This window comes from Giraffa tippelskirchi, chromosome 7 (genome assembly GCF_054371585.1).
Source record: "Giraffa tippelskirchi isolate mGirTip1 chromosome 7, T2T-mGirTip1v1.2.pri, whole genome shotgun sequence".
Classification (NCBI taxonomy): domain Eukaryota; kingdom Metazoa; phylum Chordata; class Mammalia; order Artiodactyla; family Giraffidae; genus Giraffa; species Giraffa tippelskirchi.
Window position 1 is genome coordinate 99435049 of NC_137281.1, and position 21706 is coordinate 99456754.

Consider the following 21706-nt stretch of genomic DNA (forward strand, 5'->3'; position numbering starts at 1 on the left):
GCAAGAACTAAGGGGAATGAAATTTCTTTTTGGAGAAAACATTCTGAAATTAGATAGTGATGACAGTTACAAATTCTAGATATACCAAGAACAACTGAACTGATTAAAAGACTGAACTTTTTTGGCATGTGAAATGTTTTTCAATTATGAGAACAACTACAACCACCATCTAAATATAAAGTTACAAAGATATAGTTACAATTAATATAAACCAGAGGGTAAACAACCAGCATGAAAACCTGAGATTTCTCCTGAAACTCTTTACCTCCTTCTCTTTACTATACTTATTCTGGTGAAGTTTCTTATATTTGTGCAGTCGCAACATATTATGAAGATCTTCTCTGCTGAGACTGAGTTCTTCCTCTTCATCATCATCTTCTTCTTCTCCTTCATCGTTGTCTTCACTATGAGAATCTGCCTCACTGGATTCATCACTTAGCAGAATGCTCTGAAAAAGGGAGGAAATGGAAATGGAACCTCTGATATGAAACAATTACTTTCATAATCCAAGGATTTTTTTTCCAGTTTTCAAAATGACAAAAACAGCTGGAGGATAATCATTCTAGATTCCCCTATACTATTCTTTATCAATTCAACTGAAAAACAAAAAGATATCAATTAAACCTACTGATCCCCAAGTAAAAAGCACTAAAAACATGAGAAATGCTATCAAAAGCAACAAGGCTAAATTTCACTTAGTACATATGCAGATGACACCACCCTTATGGAAGAAAGTGAAGAAGAACTAAAGAGCCTCTTGATGAAAGTGAAAGAGGAGAGTGAAAAAGTTGGCTTAAAACTCAACATTCAGAAAACTAAGATCATGGCATCTGGTCCCATCACTTCATGGCAAATAGATGGGGAAATAGTGAAGACAGTGGCTGACTTTATTTTTTGGGGCTCCAAAATCACTGCTGATGGTGATTGCAGCCATGAAATTAAAAGACGCTTACTCCTTGCAAGGAAAGTTATGACCAGCCTAGATAGCATATTAAAAAGCAGAGACATTACTTTGTTGACAAAGGTCCATCTAGTCAAGGCTATGGTTTTTCCAGTGGTCATGTATGGATATGAGAGTTGGACTATAAAGAAAGCTGAGCGCCAAAGAATTGATGTTTTTGAACTGTGGTGTTGGAGAAGATTCTTGAGAGTCCCTTGGACTGCAAGGAGATCCAACCAGTCCATCCTAAAGGAGATCAGTCCTGGGTGTTCATTGGAAGGACTGATGTTGAAGCTGAAACTCCATTCCTTTGGTCACCTGATGTGAAGAGTTGACTCATTTGAAAAGACCCTGATGCTGGGAAAGATTGGGGGCAGGAGGAGAAGGGGATGACAGAGGATGAGATGGTTGGATAGCATCACCAACTCAATGGACATGGGTTTGGGTAGACTCCTGCAGTTGGTGATGGACAGGGAGGCCTGGCGTGCTGCGGTTCACGGGGTCACAAAGAGTCGGACACAATTGGGCGACTGAACTGAACTGAACATACACTACATGTAAGATAATTTAACTAAATGTCAAATTCCAAGACAAAAAACTAAACAAAAGCTAAAAAACTAGTATAGGGTAAAAGGGAATATAGAATGCTAGTTGTGATGGCTGATAAAGGAGAAACAACCCCCAAATCCATTAACTGATGAATGGATAAATGAAATGTGGTATTATCCATATAACAAAGTATTACTTGGCAACTGAAATGAAGGAAGGAGTACTGACATGTGCCACAACATGAATGAACCTTGAAAACATTATGCTAAGTAAAAGAAGCCAGACAAAAAAGGCCACACTTAATGTTTCCATTTATATGAAATATCTAGAATAGGCAAATCCACAGAGACAGAAAACAGATTAATAATTGTGAAGGGCTGGGGAAAGCAGAGAATGAGTAACTGCTAATAAGTAGAATTTCTTTCTGGAGTGATGAAAATGCTCTTGAATTAGACAGTGGTGACGGCTACAATAACTTTATGAATGTACTCAAAATTATTAAATTATAAATTTTAAAAAGGAATATTTAATGGCATGTGAATTTCACCTTGATTTTTTAAAATGTGACGGCCAAGCATAGAGGTTACTGCATTTCCAACAGTTTAAAACCTCACTGACATGAAGCAAATCAGGACTTTACCACGTGAGTCTTTTAAATGCCCTGGTGCTAAATATGAAAGGATAACTTTAAACTACATTGAACTCTTCAAAAGAAAAGTGTAAAACTGAGAAATAATTAGTTTCATTAGAAGAAAGGCTATCCTTAATTGAATTGAGCTAATGACAGTAATCTTGTAAGAGTGTAAATGAGATTACGTCACTCCCTTGCTTACAAATACTCCAATTGCTTACCACTGTAACAAGAGTTAAAATACAAATTTCTCAACACAGTGTACAAGGCCCAACATGATAAGCTAACCTCGGCTTCTACTATCCTCTTACTGTGCTCCAGCTGTATCAGCCTTCTTGACTTCCCCAAACATACTAAGTCGCTTCCTCTCTCAGGACTTCTGCCATTTTTCCTTCTTACTGAAATGCTTTTATCTTAAACCTTTACAGAGTTCTCTCTCATCATTCAGCTAAAATGTTACCTCTTTAAAGAAACTATTTATTTACTTATGTACAGGCTTACTCACTGCCCTTCTCCATTAGAATGTAAGCTACTCAGAGTAGGAACTCTTATGTATCTATGTACAATAATGTTGCCCAAGGCAGGATGCCTCAATAAACATCTGCTGAATGAGTGAACTACTTAGGTACTAATCAAATATAAATTAATTGTGGTTATAAGCCAGTAAAGGCAAGGATCTTATCTGATATATTTCTGTACTCCCTTGCTTAGCATAGGGCTTTATTCCTAAAAAGTTTGTTAAAATGAACTTTGCTGAGACCTCTAGACTTTTCTCTATAATCTCTTAAAACATCACCCAGAATAAAAGACTCATGTCTAGGAAAATCTCTGCCAGTGTACCAAAATTAATCAGTTATTTTTCTATTTGTAATTTTAGTGGGTTATTTAAATTATAAACATTCTAAATTATAAACATTCTTATCTCTTACCTTTAGCCACTTTCTGCTTTTCTTCAACTTAGAGAAGTTATATAAATTCCCTTTGTCAAATTTTGATTCTGTGTAAAGAAACACAAAGAATAAAAAAAACGAAAGGACAACTGCCCCAAGAGAACTGATAGTTCAAAAAGGGATCTCATAACACACTGACCTGACTGTAGAACTCCATTCAATGAGTATGTGTTTAACATTTCAGAATTGCTTGCTCCAGAAGTCTCACCCAGTAATGAATTTGGAGGTTCTTCCTTAACTTGTATCAAGGGATCCCCAGACTGGGGCAATAGAGGATTGTTGTCATCCAGTCCATCTTCACTTTCATCACTACAAATTAAAGAATGATGAATCACCTGATGAGAAGAGCTGACTCATTTGAAAAGACCCTGATGCTGTGGAAGAGTGAGGGCAGGAGAAGAAGGGGACGACAGATGATGAGATAGTTGGATGGCATCACTGACTCAATGGACATGGGTTTGGGTAGACTCTGACAGTTGGTGATGGACAGGGACACCTGGCGTGCTGTGATTCATGGGAATGCAGAGTTGGACACAACTGAGTGACTGAACTGAACTGAACTGAATCCACAATAAAAGCTGACCCAGCAAAATATTATAATTTATGGTTAGTAGACTAAACACTTTACAGAAGAAATTGATCCTTTGGTTAAGTTGACTGTATTTTATTTGAAAGAAATAAGGAAAAAAAAAATCAAACATCCTAAAACCAGTAAGATATTTTAACCCTAAGACCTACAGTAATAATGGGAATCAGAAATGTGGTCAAACATTACATTGGGAAGATGGAATACCATACCTAGAAATATTCTTGTTGAATATAGCTGATGTTTGTCGCAGGAAATGGTCCAACCGGAGGGCCCTCTCCAGGTATTGAAGGTAGAGGGGCTTTGCCAGCTCAGTGCAGCCGCCATCGTCCCCGGCACCCAACTCCGAGGCCATAGAACAAATCTGTCTTCATGCACAAGGGTTTCCAACTGCACGGCTGCAGAATGGAGATAAGTAGTAAAAAGATGAAATGCTATTACCTCTCCCTTTATTTTACCTGCTTGCTATCAATGTGAAGAGAAACCAGAATATAAGTTTACAGATGATAAGGCACTGCCTCCTAATGCAAAGGCAGAAGTTAAAAGGATGAAAAAAAATCAAAATATAGAAATACTGTCATCTGTCATAATGAAAATTTATGATACTTTTCTGAAACAGTGCCTTAAAATTTATACTCAATTCTATTTTACTCTACAATTAATAACTACTCACAACTATCCAAATCTGTACCATAAATTCACTGTTGTACATCTTATAGAGAAGCACTTGTTCTCAGCATCACCCTTCCAAACAGCTGCTTCCTTTTTCATTTTGTATTTACATTCATATATATGTGTGAGGTAGTCCATTTACAAGGGATTAGATGCACTGGCCAAGTATTTTATTATACACTCTTATAAATATGCCATTAAATATAAAGATTTAGAGATGATTTTAAAAACTGGAGCAAAGAGAATAAAAGTGAGAGTGAGAAATCTGAGCACTTTCTTTGCTATGTTGTCATGGTTGTTAAGGAGAATGTTAGAGTCAGGACATCTTCACTAGAGAATCGACATGACAACTTTCCCCCAACTGTCTTTCATGTAACATCTTCTACCTTATAACTGGGTCTCTTTAAAGAGTTATGGGGTTGAGTCAGGATTAAATAATGGGACAATACAGAGCAATTAGCCCACCATCTGATATACAGTGAGTACTCAACAAATATTAATAGTAAATAATTTTATAAAAGTTGATAATCCAATAAATTCAGGTATAATCTTTAAAGGAAACCAAAATATCTTTATCTTGAGTTGTCTTCTCTTTTTATTATGAAGCATTAGTCATTCAGTCATGTTGGACTCTTTGTGACCCCATGGACTGTAGCCTGCCAGGCTCCTCTGTCCATGTGATTCTCCAAGCAAGAATATTGGAGTGGGTTACCATTCGCTTCTCCAGGGGATCTTCCCAACCCAGGGATCAAACCCAGGTCTCCTGCATTGCAGGCAAATTTTTTACCATCTTAGCCACCAGAGAGGGGCCTTTTTATTTTTATTATAGATTTTTTAAATTTCCTAATATAATCTTTCTCTTATATTCCCTTAATTTTTTAAGAGAATGTTAAAAATTCTCCCCTGATTGTGCTACAGATTCAACATAATCCTTATCAAAATCCCAGCAGGCTTTTCTCCTTCCCCCCAAGAAACTGACAAGTTGATTCTTAAATTTATATGAAAACTCAAAGAACCTAGAATGGTCAAAATAATTCTGAAAAAGAACAGGACTGAATGATTCATACTGTCTGATTTTAAATGTATTTATAAGAAAGCCACAGTCATCAGGACAGTGTGATACTGGTATAAGGATAACCACACAGACCAATGAAATAGATCTGAAAAATCCAGAAATAAACCTCATATTTACAGCAATTAATTTTCAATGAAGGTGCCAAGGCAATTTCAGTGGGGGAAAGGATAGTCTTTTCAACAAATTGTGCTGGACAACTGAATATATAACACATACAAAAAAACTGAATTTAAACCATTTACCTCATACCATGCCAAAAAAAAAATTCAAAATGGGTCAGAGATCCAGGTGTAGAAGCTCAAACTATAAAACTTCATTCTACAAGAAAAAAAATCCTCATAATTTCAGATATGTCTTTATAAAGAACTCTGGCAACTAAATAAGATAACTCAAGTAAAAAATATCCAAAAGACTTTGAACAGACATTTTACCAAAGAAGATACACAAATGATTAATAGAACATGGAGATGCTCAACATCAACAATTGCGAATTAAAATTACAGAGGGATACTATTTACACCCACTAGAACGGTTCTGGTAAAAAGATAATACTTGATAGGGAAGATGTGGAGAAACTGAAACCCTCATACATTGCTGGTGAAAATGTAAAATATTATAGCCACTACTGAGAAGTTAGGCAGTTGCTTGAAAATTTGAATACAGAGCTACCATGTGATCTAGCACTTCCATTCTCTGTTATCTATTCAAAAGAAATAAAAACACACATCCACTATTCAAAGCCTTTTATGTGAATGTTCACAGCAATATTATTTATAATAGTCAAAAACTGAAATAATTTAAATGTCTATCAGATAGTGAATGGATAAACAAAATGTGGCCTGGACAATGGAATACTAATCAGCAATAAAAAGGAATAAACAATTCATATATGCAATAACATGAACAAGCCTCAAAATTTTGTTAAATAAAAGGGAGACACAAAAGACCACATACTGTAAGATTCCGTTTATATAAAATACCCAGAAAAAGAAATCTATAGATATACAAGGTAGGACAGTGGTTTGCTGGAGGTGTAAAGGGGGAGTGACTACAAATGGACACTAGAGATCTTTTTTTAGGCGAGTTGGAAATGTTTTAAACCAACACTGTAGTGATGGTTGCACAATTCTGTAATTTTGCTAAAAATCATTGAATTATAACTTAAACGAGGTGAATTTCAAGGTATATAAAATATCAGCCTTGGTAACAAAGTAAACAATGTTAAAAATACTTAAAATACTTTTTATCAGTCTTTATAAAAAACTTTTAAATAAAAGTTTTTTTTTTAAATAAAAGACTTCAATACATTCTACTTTTCAAATGAGGCCTAACATGTACCCATTCCAGATGATTTCAAAGAAACTTGGTGTTTATAAGCAAAGGGACTTCCTGGCAGTACAGTGGATAAGAAGTCACCTGCCAATACAGGGGACACGCGTTTTATCCCTGGTCTGGGCAAGATTCTACATGCCGCAGAGCAACTAAGCCCATGGGCCACAACTACTGAGCCCACTTGCAGCAACTACTGAAGCCCATGTCCTAGAGCCTGTGTTCAACAACAAAAGAGAAGCCACTGCAATGAGAAGCCTGTGTACTGCAAAGAAGAGTAGCCCCCTCTCGCCACAATTAGAGAAAGCCTGTGTACAGTAATAAAGATGCAGTGCAACCAAAAATAAAAACAAATAAATAAATAAAATAAAGCAAGGGACTTCCTTGGTTGTCCAGTGGCTAAGACTCTGCATTCCCAGTGCAGGAGGTCCAGGTTCAAACCCAGATCAGGGAACTAGATCCCACATGCTGCAACTAAGATCCAGCTCAGCCAAAAAAAAAAAAAATAACTATTTAAAAAAATAAAGCAAAACTATCTTAGATAATAATATAACACATTTAATATACATACAAATTAAAGCACATCAAGCACTACTTGGAAGACCTAGACAGTCATTTTTCCAAAGAAGACATATAGATAGCCAACAGGCATGTGAAAATATGCTCAACAATGCTAACTATCAGGGAAATGCAAATCAAAACTACAATGAGGTATCACCTCACACCCATCAGAATAGTCACTATCAAAAAGTCTACAAGTAATAAATGCTGAAGAGGGTATGGAGGAAAGGGAATACTTCTACTCTGCTGGTGGGAATATAAACTGGTTTATCTGCTGTGGAAAACAACATGCAGTTACCATATGATCCAGCAATGCCACTCTTGGGAAAATACCCAAAAGAGATAAAAATTCTAATTCAAAAAGATAAAATGCATCCCAATGTTCATAGCAGCACTATTCATAACAGCCAAGACATGGGAGCAACAGATGAACGGATAAAGAAGATGTGATATATATGTTGCAGCAACATGGATGGACCTAGAGAGTATCATACTAAGTGAAGGCAAACAGAGAAAGACAAGTGTCATTATGACATCACATACATGGAATCTAAAAAAATAATACAAATGAACTTATTTACAAAACAGAAACAGACTCACAGAGAAAACAAACTTATGGTTACCAAAGGGGAAAGAGGGAGGGGAATAAGTTAGGAATACTGAATAACAGATACACATCACTGTATTAAAATAAACAAAAAGGATTTATTGTTTGTTACTGAACCATTTTTCTGTACACCTGAAACTGATACAATATGATTAATCATCTATAGTTCCATAAAAAAAGAAAACATTGCTGCTTGGCTCCCTCCTAAGGTTTTATTACAAAATAACTGATATTATGCTTTACTTAATTTGCCTGATAATAAAAAATGATCTTAATTAAGGGACTGTGAAGGTATGACTACAAAGAAACACTAGGTTGATTCAAAAGGAACTATTTCTTAAATAATTCCTTAGTATCTAGGCTGCATACTAAACATGAACTCAAAACCAGTTAAGTCCAGGAAAGATCAGTTATTTGTATGGTGTTACAATGCTCAATGTGCCCCCTGGGGACACCCCAATCCTATGGTCTGATTCTCCCAGAATCACCTTTGTAGCATATCACCACTGACAGCTGAAACAGCAAACATGAAATAGCACTCTCTTATTTCCACAAGACTAAAGGAGGAGGTGTATGAAGTTCTCCACAAGAAGTTTTATGATGATATCTGGAGAGTCAATTAATATTTTTAAAGTGCTTGATTGGATTCTGTCATAAAATATACATAACATAAAATTTACCATTTTAATCACTGTTAAGTACAAAATTCAGTAGCATACACAAATTAAGAACACCCTGAAAATGCTTCTAAACTTCCTGTCAGATCCATCCCCATCTTCATGTGAAGAGCGCCTTTTAAGATTCATCTAACCACAGGCTCTCACTGCAATTTCAAAGGATGAAAGAACTACAAATATATGATGTCAGAGCAATTCACCACTGAGTGACCTGGTCCATACCCTGAACTCTGGCTCTTTAATCCTGATTACCCTGCAACTTGGACTGTGATCATCCTTTAGTTCTCAAATAAAGCTTGATATCCCTGGTAAAGTATCTGCCTTCAAATCAAACACACATACATCAGACTTACCTACCTATGTCCATGTATAGTCCTAGGCTGACTGCTTTGCATTTTCTAATCATTGCTATGCCTTTATGGATACTGCCTTGCCCTTATCCTATAAATAACATCCTGTAAAATAAGTCTCACCAAGCTGAGATGAAATCTCTCAAAGACAAAATGAGATACCTTGTTCCAGGAAACACTTTCAGATTGTTCTTAGCTAAAACTTTCCTCTTCTTTTAACATCTATATGGTTATTTACAGAAAGGATGGCACTTACATGATCTTACAGTTGACTAACTGTACATACACATGCATGCCTTAGCTCCCTTACTAAATAAACTTGCTAAACTATTTGGGCAAAGAATCCCTATCTAATGAATCTATTTGGTTCTGATATTTAAAAATGACCATATTAATTTGCTTTTCAAAACACAGTCTTAAATATCAAGGCTACAAAACTCTAGCTCTAATGTTACTTTCTATATAAAGACAATCTGTAGTCAATGACCATAGGCCTCCACGTCCATCCTGGACACAAGACTTGCGGATAAAAGTTTAAATAAGACAAATCAAAAGATAACAAAAGTCAAGTAACAGAAACTTAAGCAAAATGGATTCAATCATTTATTATCCTGTTGAACAACATCAGGAGCATGCATGAACTGAATGAATACCTTTCAGGGAATCCTCCATAAAATTTGTCTCTCAGGCAAGCTTAGATAAATATGGGGATAGGAGAGATCAAGGCGTTACTTCTGGACAAGAAGCTGAAGTACACTCGCACCAACCGCCAATAATTAGCTGAGAATTTCCATCCTCCCGCAAATGACCTAACACAGAAAGCCATCCTACTTCTGAATAGGGGTGAGCTAACAGGCTCTGTTCAATGGCAGCCTAATCTAAGAAACAGTTTTTAGTTTAGATTTTAATTTTGTTTTTTTAAGGGAAAGGGGTAAGTTCTAATCTTTATTTCTTAACAGAAATGGTAATAACATGATATATCATGCTGCTGCTGCTAAGTGACCTCAGTCGTGTCGGACTCTGTGCGACCCCATAGACGGCAGCCCACCAGGCTCCCCCGTCCCTGGGATTCTCCAGGCAAGAACACTGGAGTGGGTTGCCATTTCCTTCTCCAGTGCATGAAAGTGAAAAGTGAAAGTGAAGTCGCTCAGTCATGTCTGACTTGTAGCGACCCCATGGACTGCAGCCTACCAGGCTCCTCCATCCATGGGATTTTCCAGGCAAGAGTACTAGAGTGGGGTGTCATTGCCTTCTCCGTGATATATCATGACCACCTCATAAAATACTACAATTACAATTCTGGCTATTAAGTATTTGTCATAAGACCTAAACATTTAGACTTTCCATAATTTTCACCCCCAACTTCTATTTATAAATATTGCCCCAAGTTAGTTTCACACCAGTCATTTAGAGAACCATTTCCCAAAGTTTGCTTCTCTGAGTACTAGCTCGATATTAATAAATGACCATGGATATTAAAAATATCGGGTTTCCCTGGTAGCTCAGCTGGTAAAGAATCTGCCTGCAATGCAGGTGACCACGGTTTGATTCCTGGGTCAGGAAGATCCTCTGGAGAAGGGATAGGCTACCCACTCCAGCATTCCTGGGTTTCCCTGGTGGCTCAGCAGGTAAAGAATCCACCTGCAATGTGGAAGACCTGGGTTCAATCCCTGGGTTGGGAAGATTCCCTGGAGAAGGGAACGGCTGCCCACTCCAGTATTCTGGCCTGGAGAATTCCATGGACTGGGTAGTCCATGCAGTCGCAAAGAGTCAGACACGAATGAGCGACTTTCATTTTCATTAAAAATATTAATGCATTAAAGTCAGACTTAAGATTCTTCACATTTCCAATATGCTAATATGCTTAGTCTCTTTCCAAGAGGAATTCTCAATTTATTTGACCATTTTATGGCAAAATCATTCATCAAAATATTTAAGAGAAGACCAGATTGAGAATCACTGATTTAGTCAGATATCTAAAGACAGTTCAATCATAACTGCCTTTAAGAAGTAATTCCTGGTGGGAGGGAGGCTCAAGAGGGAGGGGAAAATACGTATGCCTATGGCTGATTTATGTTGATATATGGCAGAAACCAACACAATACTATAAAGCAATCCTCCTCCAGTTAAAAATAAATAAATTTTTAAAAAGAAATAATTCCTAAATTTATTCAATATTAGTACAGAAAAGGCTGAATTAAAGTATAGCTCTCATGAAAACTATAGCTTTAAAGCATTTTAAGGACCGAAGACAGTCTATAGCAGGTTATAGGCTAAAGCTCTAAAAGGCCAAATATTAAGGTAACACAACTGGATTTCCCACCTGCACTCATTCGTAAATCAGGAAATCTGTAACCCAATCCTATTATGACTGAATGTGATTTACTGAGTTCAGAGCCACAGGCTACATTAATAATCTGCAGGGTTATGGCACAAATAGCAGGATCAGGCCAAATAAATAAACTTCGTAATATTTTTAAAGATAGAAATAGACCAAAAAAGAATGGAGATGTTATTTTCACATGAATATTACAGTCACATTTCACTCATTCAGCTATTCAATTGCTGAACTCAGTGTAGAAAAAGATATTTCCTTCAGAGAATTTAGTCTAACAAAGAATGTAAAGCTAGAACATAAATAACCACAATAAAAAGCACACATGGGAAGTTACTTAAGAGATGTACACATAAAGTGCAATGGAAGTTCAGGAAAAAAACTTCCTCAACTTATGAGTGTCAGACTATGTTAAATGCTAAACAAGGAATCTGCATGATTTACAAATATCTGTAACTCTGAATTACAATACAAGAGAAGATTCTACACATGGACATCAACAGATGGTGAACACTGAAATCAGATTGATATTCTTTGCAGCCAAAGATGGAGAAGCTCTATACAGTCAGCAAAAACAAGACCTGGAGCTGACTGTGGCTCAGATCATGAACTCCTTATTGTCAAATTCAGACTTCACTTGAAGAAAGTAGGGAAAACCACTAGACCATTCAGGTATGACCTGAATCAAATCCCTTATGATTATACAGTGGAAGTGGGAAATAGATTTAAGGGACTAGATCTGATAGACAGGGTGGCTGACGAACTATGGACAGAGGTTAGTGACACTGTACAGGAGACAGGGATCAAGACCATCCGCAAGAAAAAAAAAAAAATGCAAAAAAGCAAAACTGCTCTCTGAGGAGGCCTTACAAAGAGCTGTGAAAAGAAGAGAAGTGAAAAACAAAGGAGAAAAGGAAAGATACACCCATTTGAATGCAGAGTTCCAAAGAATAGCAAGGAGAGATAAGAAAGCCTTCCTCGGTGATCAGTGCAAAGAAATAGAGGAAAATAATAGAATGGAAGAGACTAGAGATCTCTTCAAGAAAATCAGAGATACCAAGGGAACATTTCATGCAAAGATGGGCTCGATAAAGGACAGAAATGGTATGGACCTAACAGAAGCAGAAGATATTAAGAAGAGGTGGCAAGAATACACAGAAGAACTGTACAAAAAAGATCTTCATGACCCAGATGATCACAATGGTGTGATCACTCACCTAGAGCCAGACATCCTGGAATGTGAAGTCAAGTGGGCCTTAGGAAGCATCACTACAAACAAAGCTAGTGGAGGTGATGGAATTCCAGTTGAGCTATTTCAAATCATAAAAGATGATGCTGTGAAAGTGCTGCACTCAATATGCCAGCAAATCTGGAAAACTCAGCAGTGGCCACAGGACTGGAAAAGGTCAGTTTTCATTCCAATCCCAGAGAAAGGCAATGCCAAAGAATGCTCAAACTACCACACAATTGCACTCATCTCACACGCTAGTCAAGTAATGCTTAAAATTCTCCAAGCCAGGCTTCAGCAATATGTGAACCGTGAACTTCCAGATGTTCAAGCTGGAATTAGAAAAGGCAGAGGAACCAGAGATCAAGTTGCCAACATCCGCTGGATCATCGAAAAAGCAAGAGAGTTCCGGAAAAACATCTATTTTTGCTCTATTGACGATGCCAAAGCCTTTGACTGTGTGAATCACCACAAACTGTGGAAAATTCTGAAAGAGATGGGAATACCAGACCCCCTGACCTGACTCTTGAGAAATCTGTATGCAGGTCAGGAAGCAACAGTTAGAAGTGGACATGGAAAAACAGACTGGTTCCAAATAGGAAAAGAAGTACGTCAAGGATGTATATTGTCACCCTGCTTATTTAACTTATACACAGAGTACATCATGAGAAACGCTGGGCTGGAAGAAGCACAAGCTGGAATCAAGATTGCCAGGAGAAATATCAATAACCTCAGATATGCAGATGACACCACCCTTATGGCAGAAAATGAAGAAGAACAAAAGAGCCTCTTGATGAAAGTGAAAGAGGAGAGTGAAAAAGTTGGCTTAAAGCTCAACATTCAGAAAACTAAGATCATGGCATCTGGTCCCACTACTTCATGGCAAATAGATGGGTAAACAGTGGAAACAGTGGCAGACTTTATTTTGGGGGCCTCAAAATCACTGCAGATGGTGACTGCAGCCATGAAATTAAAAGATGCTTACTTCTTGGAAGGAAAGTTATGACCAACCTAGACAGCATATTAAAAAGCAGAGACATTACTTTGTTGACAAAGGTCCATCTAGTCAAGGATATGGTTTTTCCAGCAGTCATGTATGGATGTGAGAGTTGAACTATAAAGAAAGCTGAGCGCAGAAGAATTGATGCTTTTGAACTGTGGTGCTGGAGAAGACTCTTGAGAGTCCCTTGGACTGCAATGAGATCCAACCAGTCCATCCTAAAGGAGATCAGTCCTGAGTGTTCATTGGAAGGACTGATGTTAAAGCCGAAACTGCAACATTTTGTCCACCTGATGCAAAGAACTCACTCACTGGAAAAGACCCTAATGCTGGGAAAGATTGAAGGCAGGAGGAGAAGGGGACGACAGAGGATGAGATGGTTGGATGGCATCACCGACTCAATGGATGTGAGTTTGAGTAAACTCTGGGAGATGGTGATGGACAGGGAGGCCTGGCATACTACAGTCCATGGGGTCGCAAACAGTCGGACACAATTGAGCGACTGAACTGAACTGATAACTCTTGAGTGAGGAAACAGCAGAGTCTAGGATATGGATCCTTCTGTATGATCTAATGAATAAAAAACAAAAAGTGTGATAAATACAATCACCTAAAATTTAATGCTTCCAACCACAAAGAAAAACCCAGGCCAAATGGCTTCACCAGTGAATTTGACCAAACATTTAAAGTAGAATTAATATCAATCCTTCACAAATCTTCCAGATAACAGAAAGGAAACTCTGATATCTGCATTACCTTGATTTTAAATCCAGGCAAAGACATCACAAGAAAACTACAGTCAGCCCTCCATATCCCAGATACAGAGCCCACAGATATGGAGGGCTGACTATACCATTTTATAGAAGAGACCTGAACTTCCACAAATTCTGGTATCTGCAGCATGGACTCAATCCCCTATGGGTACCAAGGAAAGACTATATAGACTAATAACCCTTTTAATATAGATACAAAATCCTCAACAAAATACAGCTGACCTGTGAACAACACGGGGATTTGGGGGCACTGACCCTTCTTGCAGTTGAAAATTCACATATCATGCAGTTCTGTACCTAAGGTTCCATATGCACAGTTCTGCATCTATGGATTGAACCAACCACAGATGGTGCAGTGTGCAGTTATTGAAAAACAATCCACATATAATGAGTCCATGCAGTTCAAACCCATGTTTTTCAAGGGTCAACTGCATCATACACGGAATCCAACAACACATAAAAAGAATCACACACTAAAGTAGAATTTATCCTAGGAATGGAAAGTTGGTGTCATACCTGCAAATCAATGGGTTACACCACACTGAAGCACAAAACCCACTTGAACATCTCAACAGAAACAGAAAAATGATTTGACAAAATCTAACACCATTTCAAAATAGAACAGTCAACAAACTAGGAACAGTCTTCACTACTGACAGCTCAGTGTTTAAGACTCCATGCCTCCACTGCAGGGGGCACAGGTTCCATCCCTGCCTGGAGAACTAAGATCCCACAGGCCACACAGTGCTTCCAAAAAATAAAACTTATTTTTAAAAAAAAAGGCGGGGGGGACTCCCTCAACCTGATAAAAGACACTGACACAAAACAGAGCTAACACCACACCTAATAGTGACAGTCAGAATGCTTTCCCCTTAAGATCAGGAACAAGACATAGTTGTCTGCTTTCACAACCTTTATTCAAAATTTTACTGAAAATTCTAGCTAGGGCAATTAGGAAAAGGAAGGAAGGGAGGGAGAGAGTGATGGCAGGCACCCAGATTGAAAAGAAAGAAGTAAAACTATATTTATAGATGACATGATCTTGTACATAAAGTAGATAACACTAAGGAATGCTCTAAAAAATGATTAGAACTAATAAACAAGCTCAGTTATCTTGTAGGATACAAGATCAATATACAAAAATCAATTATATTTTTATATATGGGCAACAAACAATCTGAGAGAACAACTAAGAAGATAATTCCACTTACATTATCATCAAAAAGAACAAACACTTAACCAAAGAACTGCAAGACACTGGTGAAAGCAATTAGAAGAACTAAAAAAATGACAATATCCCACAGTTCATGGATCAAATGATTAACATTTTTAACATGTCAACAAAACAATACACAGATTAAATTTAATTCTTATCAAAAATCCAAGCTGCCTTTTTTGAAGAAATAGACAAGCTGATTCTAAAATTCAGGGAATTTCCTGGTGATCCAGTGGTTAGGACTCAACACTTTCACTACTGTGGTCCAGGTTTGATTGCTGGTCAGGGAACTAAGATCCTGTAAGCCACAGTACAGCCAAAAAAGTAAATAAAAAATAAAATAAAATTCAGATGGAAATGTAAGGGACCTAGGACAACCAAAATAATCTTTAAAATGACAAAGTTGGAGAATTCATACTTTGATTTTAAAATTTACCACACAGCTGAAGTAGTTATTAAGATATATGGTGTTGACATAAGGTGAGAAACATAGATCAGTGAAACAACTGTGAGTCCAGAAACAAACCCTTACATTTTGAGTCAACTGATGTCCATCAAGGGTGTCAAGATAATCCAGTGGGGAAAGACCAGCCTTTTGAACAAATGGCACAATGACAACTGTACAGCAACATACAAGAGAGTGAAGCTGGAACTCTCCTTATACTACACACAAAAAATTAACTCAAAAGAGATCATACACCTAAATTTAAGAGCTAAAAGTATAAAACTTAGAAGAAAACATTAGAAAAAATCTTCATGACTTCAGATGAGGTAACAGTTTCTTAGATAATATACCAAGAGCAACAGCAACAAAAGGAAAAACAGATAAACTGGACTTACCATCTTTAGCGCTTTAAAGGATATTATCAAGAAAAGGAAAATTCACTAATAGGAGAAAATACTTACAAATCATATATCTGATAAGGAATTGATTGATATCCAGAATATTTTACAAAGCTCTTAAAACACAGTAATAAAAAGGTACTCAATTTAAAAATGGACAGAGGGGGCTTTCCTGGCAGTCCAGTGGTTAAGACTCTGCACTTCCAGTGCAGTGGCTGCAGATTCCATGCCTGGTCAGGAAACTAGTAAGATCCCCCATGCTGTTTGGCAAACCCAAAAACAATTTTTTTAATTAATTAAAAATGTGAAAAGAATGTGAATAAATATTCCTCCCAAGGGGATATTTCAATGGCTAAAAGTACATGAAAAGATACTTCAGCATCATTAGAGATCAGGAAAATACGAAGGAAATCCACAATAAAACCCACTAGGATGATTGTAATAGAAAAGACAGACAGTAACAAGTGTTGGCAAAGATATACAGAAACTGGAACCTTCACACACTGCTAGTGGGAATGTAAAATGGTGCAGCCACTGAAGAAATGTCTGATAAGTTTTTCAAATAGTTGAACATGTTTTACCTTTGTCCCAGCAAATCCACTTCTAGGTATACCCAAGAGAAATGAAAATATATGTCTGCAAAAAAGTTAAGACTTGAATCTTCACAGTAATATTCACAACGGCCAAAAGGTGGAAACAACACTAATGTCCATCAACTGATGAATGGATAAATAAAATGTGGTATATCCATACAATGGAATATTATTTGGCATTAGAAAGAACTGGAATAAATACTAACAGACACTGTAACATAAATGAACTTTAAAAACATTATACTAAGTAAACAAGCCAGTCAACAAAGCCCTTATATTGTTTGATTAATTTATGAGGTATCCAGAACGGCAGCTCCACAGGAAACAAAAAATGATCAGTGGTTGTGTGGGACAGGAAGTTGGCACAGGGTTAAGTAGGGGCTTCTCTGGTGGCTCAAGGGCCAAAGCAGAAGGCACAAGAGACACAGGTTCGATCCCCAGCTCAGGAGGATCTCCTGGAGGAGGAAATGGCAACCCGCTCCAGTATTCTTGCCTGGCTTATTCCATGGGCAGAGGAGCCTGCCGGGATACAGTTCATGGGGTCTCAAAAGAGTCAGATGCTACCTGTTTAGTCAGTGACTAAACAACAAGTGGGGAATGGAATGTGACTGCTAATAAACAGATTTCTTTGGGGGCTGATGAAAAGGTTCTGACACTGAGGTGACTATTGCCAACTCTGTGAATATATTAAAACCAATGAATACACTAAAACTATATACATTTTAAATGGTGACTTTTATCAACCAGAAATTATATCTCAATAAATTTTACAAGGTGTCATTTCTGCACAGAAAAAAAGTTTAAAAATAAGCGAAAAATTATTTGCAACACTATACAAATTTAAATATCATATGGAGGGTTCTTACAAAATTCTAACAGTAGTATAATACCTCTAGCACACAGAACCTACTGGATAATTTTGTTTAAAAAGATTATTACTATTATTATCCCACTTACAGATAAGGAACCAAAAGCTTACATGTTAAGTAACTTGCTCAAGTTCATACCACTTTAATAGGAAATGTGGATTTGAATCCAAACAATCTGACTCCTGAGTCCTCACCTTGAACCACTTATAAGACTAGAAATTTATTATATAAAGGGAATCATACTGCATGGGGTCGCAAAGAGTCGGACACAAGCGAGTGACTGAACAATAACAAATACTGGATATATACTTTTGTATGTGAATTCTTTGAGGTTTTTTTTTGAGTATGTTTTTGAGATTCATCCATGTTACTACATACAGTTCATTCCCTTTTTGTTGCTGAATCAGATTCCATTACAAGAATGAATATAATCACAATTTATCTATTCACTTGCTGATGGATATTTGGGTTTTCATTTCTCTTTAGGTAAATTCTGAGGAATGGAACTGCTAGGTTATAGGTAGGTATATGTTTATCCTTAGGAAAAAACCACCAAACAACTTTCCAAAGTTGTTCTACTATTTTACACTCCCCGCCCCCCAACGAATAAGAGTTCTAGCTGCTTCCCATCTTTGTCAACACTTTGTATTATAATATCACTGTGGTTTTCATTTGTACATCCCTGATGACTGATAAAGTTGAGTACCTTTTCATACGCTTAATGGCCCTTTGTATAAATTCCTTTGTGAAATGTCTGTTAAAGTTTTTCAACCACATTTCAGAAAATTTCAGTCTTTTTATTACTGAGTTATATAAATCCTTGATAGATCACAGATACAATTCTTTTGTCAGATATATGTATAACATCCTTCATGTACATTCTCTCCTAATTCATCTATAGATTTCTCAATCAAATCCCAGTTTTTGAAGAGACTGACAAGCTCGGTCTAAACTTTATATGGAAACACAAAGGATGTAGAATAGTCCAAACAAGTTTAGAAAAGATGGCTAAAGTTGGGAGTTCACTGAAACTTTCAGTAAGTCTTGAAATCAGTGTAATCAGATGGTGCTGCATTGGCAGAGGATAGACAAATCAACGGTACAGAATAGAGTCCAGAAAGAGATCCATACTTACACAGTCACACTGTTCTTGACAAACGCACTAAACAATTCAATAGGGAAAGGAAGGTTTTTTTGACAAATGGTACTGAAACAACTGGAGATCTATATGGAGGAAGGCGGGGGAGGAGAGATTGAACTTCAAACACCTACACTTCATATCATACACAAAAGTGGTGTGATCTGTGATTTTTTTTTCTAAATAAAAAGTTAAAATGATGAAGCTTCTAAAAGAAAACACAAGAACATATCCTTGTGACTTTGGAGTAGGTAAAAATTTAATAGATAGGGCACACAGGAAGTACTAACTACAAAAGAAAATATTGATAAACCAACTTCATCAAAATTAAAAACTTTCGCATTTAAAAAAACTAGTTAGTCCTTCTTTGCTTGGTTTCATTCTTTATCAGTTTGCAACAGTATTAAAAAAAAAATCAGCCTGCAGAGAAAGGGTATTACTGCAAATTATATGTAATCAGACACAGTGGCCCTCTTTGCCATATCCCTACCAAATAAAGGTGCAAATTCCCTTTAACACAAAAGCCTTACCAGGATTCTCATGTAAGTCTGCTGGGTTCCAAGGCCACTCAGAATTACTCCAGAAGATCCTCATTACACTTTCCGTTTTACACTTCAGATCAGGATTCAATTTCTACCCACTGCCCTTAAAGTATTTTTTGTATTTCTCCAGTACCAGGTAACACAGATACTACAAGTTCCCATTAACATATGCTATGCTTTACTAGTATTCCTCACTGTTAAAATAAGCAAGCATATCTTCCCTAACTCTCCAATATTTTACAGGCAACAACAATTTACTGTATACTTATATGGGCCAACTAAGTAACTCCCATTTCTTTTGGTTCTCTTAGTTGGATCTGCTATCATTGTGATTGTTCTTTACCCAAGGTCTTTCTGTATTACCTTATTATCTGTTGTTTACTAAGTAAGAAATCATATGCACTATCAGAAGTAGTTGGAAGTTTAGTACCTGAATACTCCCCTCTTTGGTTCACAATGTGGATCCTTGTACTAATGCACAAAGTACAACAAAAACTGCTTTTCTTTAGTTTCCTTTTTAAAAACTCACAAATAATTAAAATGAATTAAATTTTCAGAATATAAAAAATACAGGGAAATAATCCAAATTCCAAAATACATAATCTGTACAATATACTGACAAGAAATTTAATTCTCATTTAAATCACTTTTTCCCTAACCAATAAAACGTGTTTGTATCATTCCATTTAGCTGAAATAAAGATTACCAGCAACTTCTTCCCATTACTATTAAATATTATATAGTTTATATTTTATAAACTATTAAAATCTATTAAAATATCATTTAGCAATTCTACAAAGAATAATCGGGGTAAAATTTTTTTCTCGTGAATGTTTTGAAAAAAGAATATGAGTAATTAGGTTTTATAGGCATTTATTTCATGCCCACCATAATTATACAACTTTAACAAAAAATAAACTCAATGGCTCAGCCAAAAAACATTTCTGCATTCACTGAAATGTTTCACATAACCTTAACCATAAAAAAAACTTTCAAAGCCAGCCTCAGTTGGAAGTAAAACTCTTGTTATGGTGTGATGAGAGGAGGACAAGGGGCCTATCACTGAATAAGAGCACACTAGTGTGAGGGGCTTTGCTGTCCTAGGTGCTTTAATAATACCAGCTCATTTAATCCTCATGGTAATTTAAAGTGTATTGCCATTTTACTTAGGTTAAATAATTTGCCCGAACTAGAATTAGGACTCAGATGTATTACCAGTGACTCAAAAGCCCCAATTCTTCACCACCCAATTCTTTACCACAGACTCTGCTACGATAAAACAACAGAGACAAGAGTGATCCTACCAATGGGTCTGCCCACAACAGTTCAATTTTATGCTTGTCTGAAACACAATTACCAACATTCTCTCCTCACTTCCAAAAGTATCCACGTTTGGACAGTATTTGGTGACTCTACACATGGCAAGTTAAGAGGAAAATATATCATTAGGTACTCTTTAAATATTCTAGTTGAACCTAAACTTTTCATTCAAACCATCGAATATGCACTAAAAAGTTAAAGAAGCCACTATGTCCCAGAACTGAACTAAACAGGAGGGAAAAACCTTGTCCTCAAATAGCACAGGTTGACAGAGCCCTCTACATAGGCTGACAGGAAGGCCACAAAGCACCTGCTCAACCAAAGGAACAGTTCGTACTATGAGAGCATAGGAATAATTTTATAAACCTAGGGTTTCCCCAAATCAAAGTTTGAGAGACAAAAATTACACCTGCACGGGGTTTATTTTGTTGGTGGGGGGAACTGAGGAGGGGACGGTTCTTGCTAGTCGGCTTGCGGAATCTGAGTTCCTCAACGAGGGATCGTCCTTGGGCCACCGCGACCAAAGCACCGAGTTCTAACCTCCTAACCACTGGATCGCCAGGGAACTCCCTACATCTGCACTTTAAATGGAATGAAGAACTCCTGGCTTAAAAATTATGGCCCTTCCAGAGAGTTCTAAAATGGCAAAGAGAAAATATTGTTTACCTTATAGGTATATCGTGAGAAAGAAAAAGTACTTATTCATGTTTACCTTTCCCCACTTTTCTTCCTCAATAAAATCAGAATATATACCAAAATGAAGTATGTTTCCAAGGATGATGTCAATTACAATACATTTGCTTTCTTCTAGGTAAAGAATCATTTCAGCTTCCTAGAATAGCATCTTCATCACGACAGGAACAAACTGCATTTTATCAGAATAATTAAAGAAATAAATTACTAGTACAACTGCCTATAAGGA

The 21706-nt window shown here is 36.8% G+C and overlaps 1 protein-coding gene across 3 annotated transcripts in view; it reads right to left on the reverse strand.

Moving 5' to 3' along the window:
- The window catches only part of INO80 (INO80 complex ATPase subunit), a 122739-nt gene that overhangs the window by 91737 nt on the left and 9296 nt on the right, over nt 1-21706 (reverse strand). For all 3 annotated transcript variants that reach the window (XM_081507654.1, XM_081507655.1, XM_081507657.1), the window contains exons 2-5: nt 3869-4054; nt 3210-3379; nt 3050-3117; nt 266-448 (exon numbers count right to left, since the gene is read on the reverse strand). In XM_081507654.1, coding sequence (XP_081363780.1) covers nt 266-448; nt 3050-3117; nt 3210-3379; nt 3869-4011 — 564 coding nt within the window. In that variant the 5' untranslated portion in view covers nt 4012-4054. The remainder of the gene's footprint in view (nt 1-265; nt 449-3049; nt 3118-3209; nt 3380-3868; nt 4055-21706) is intronic.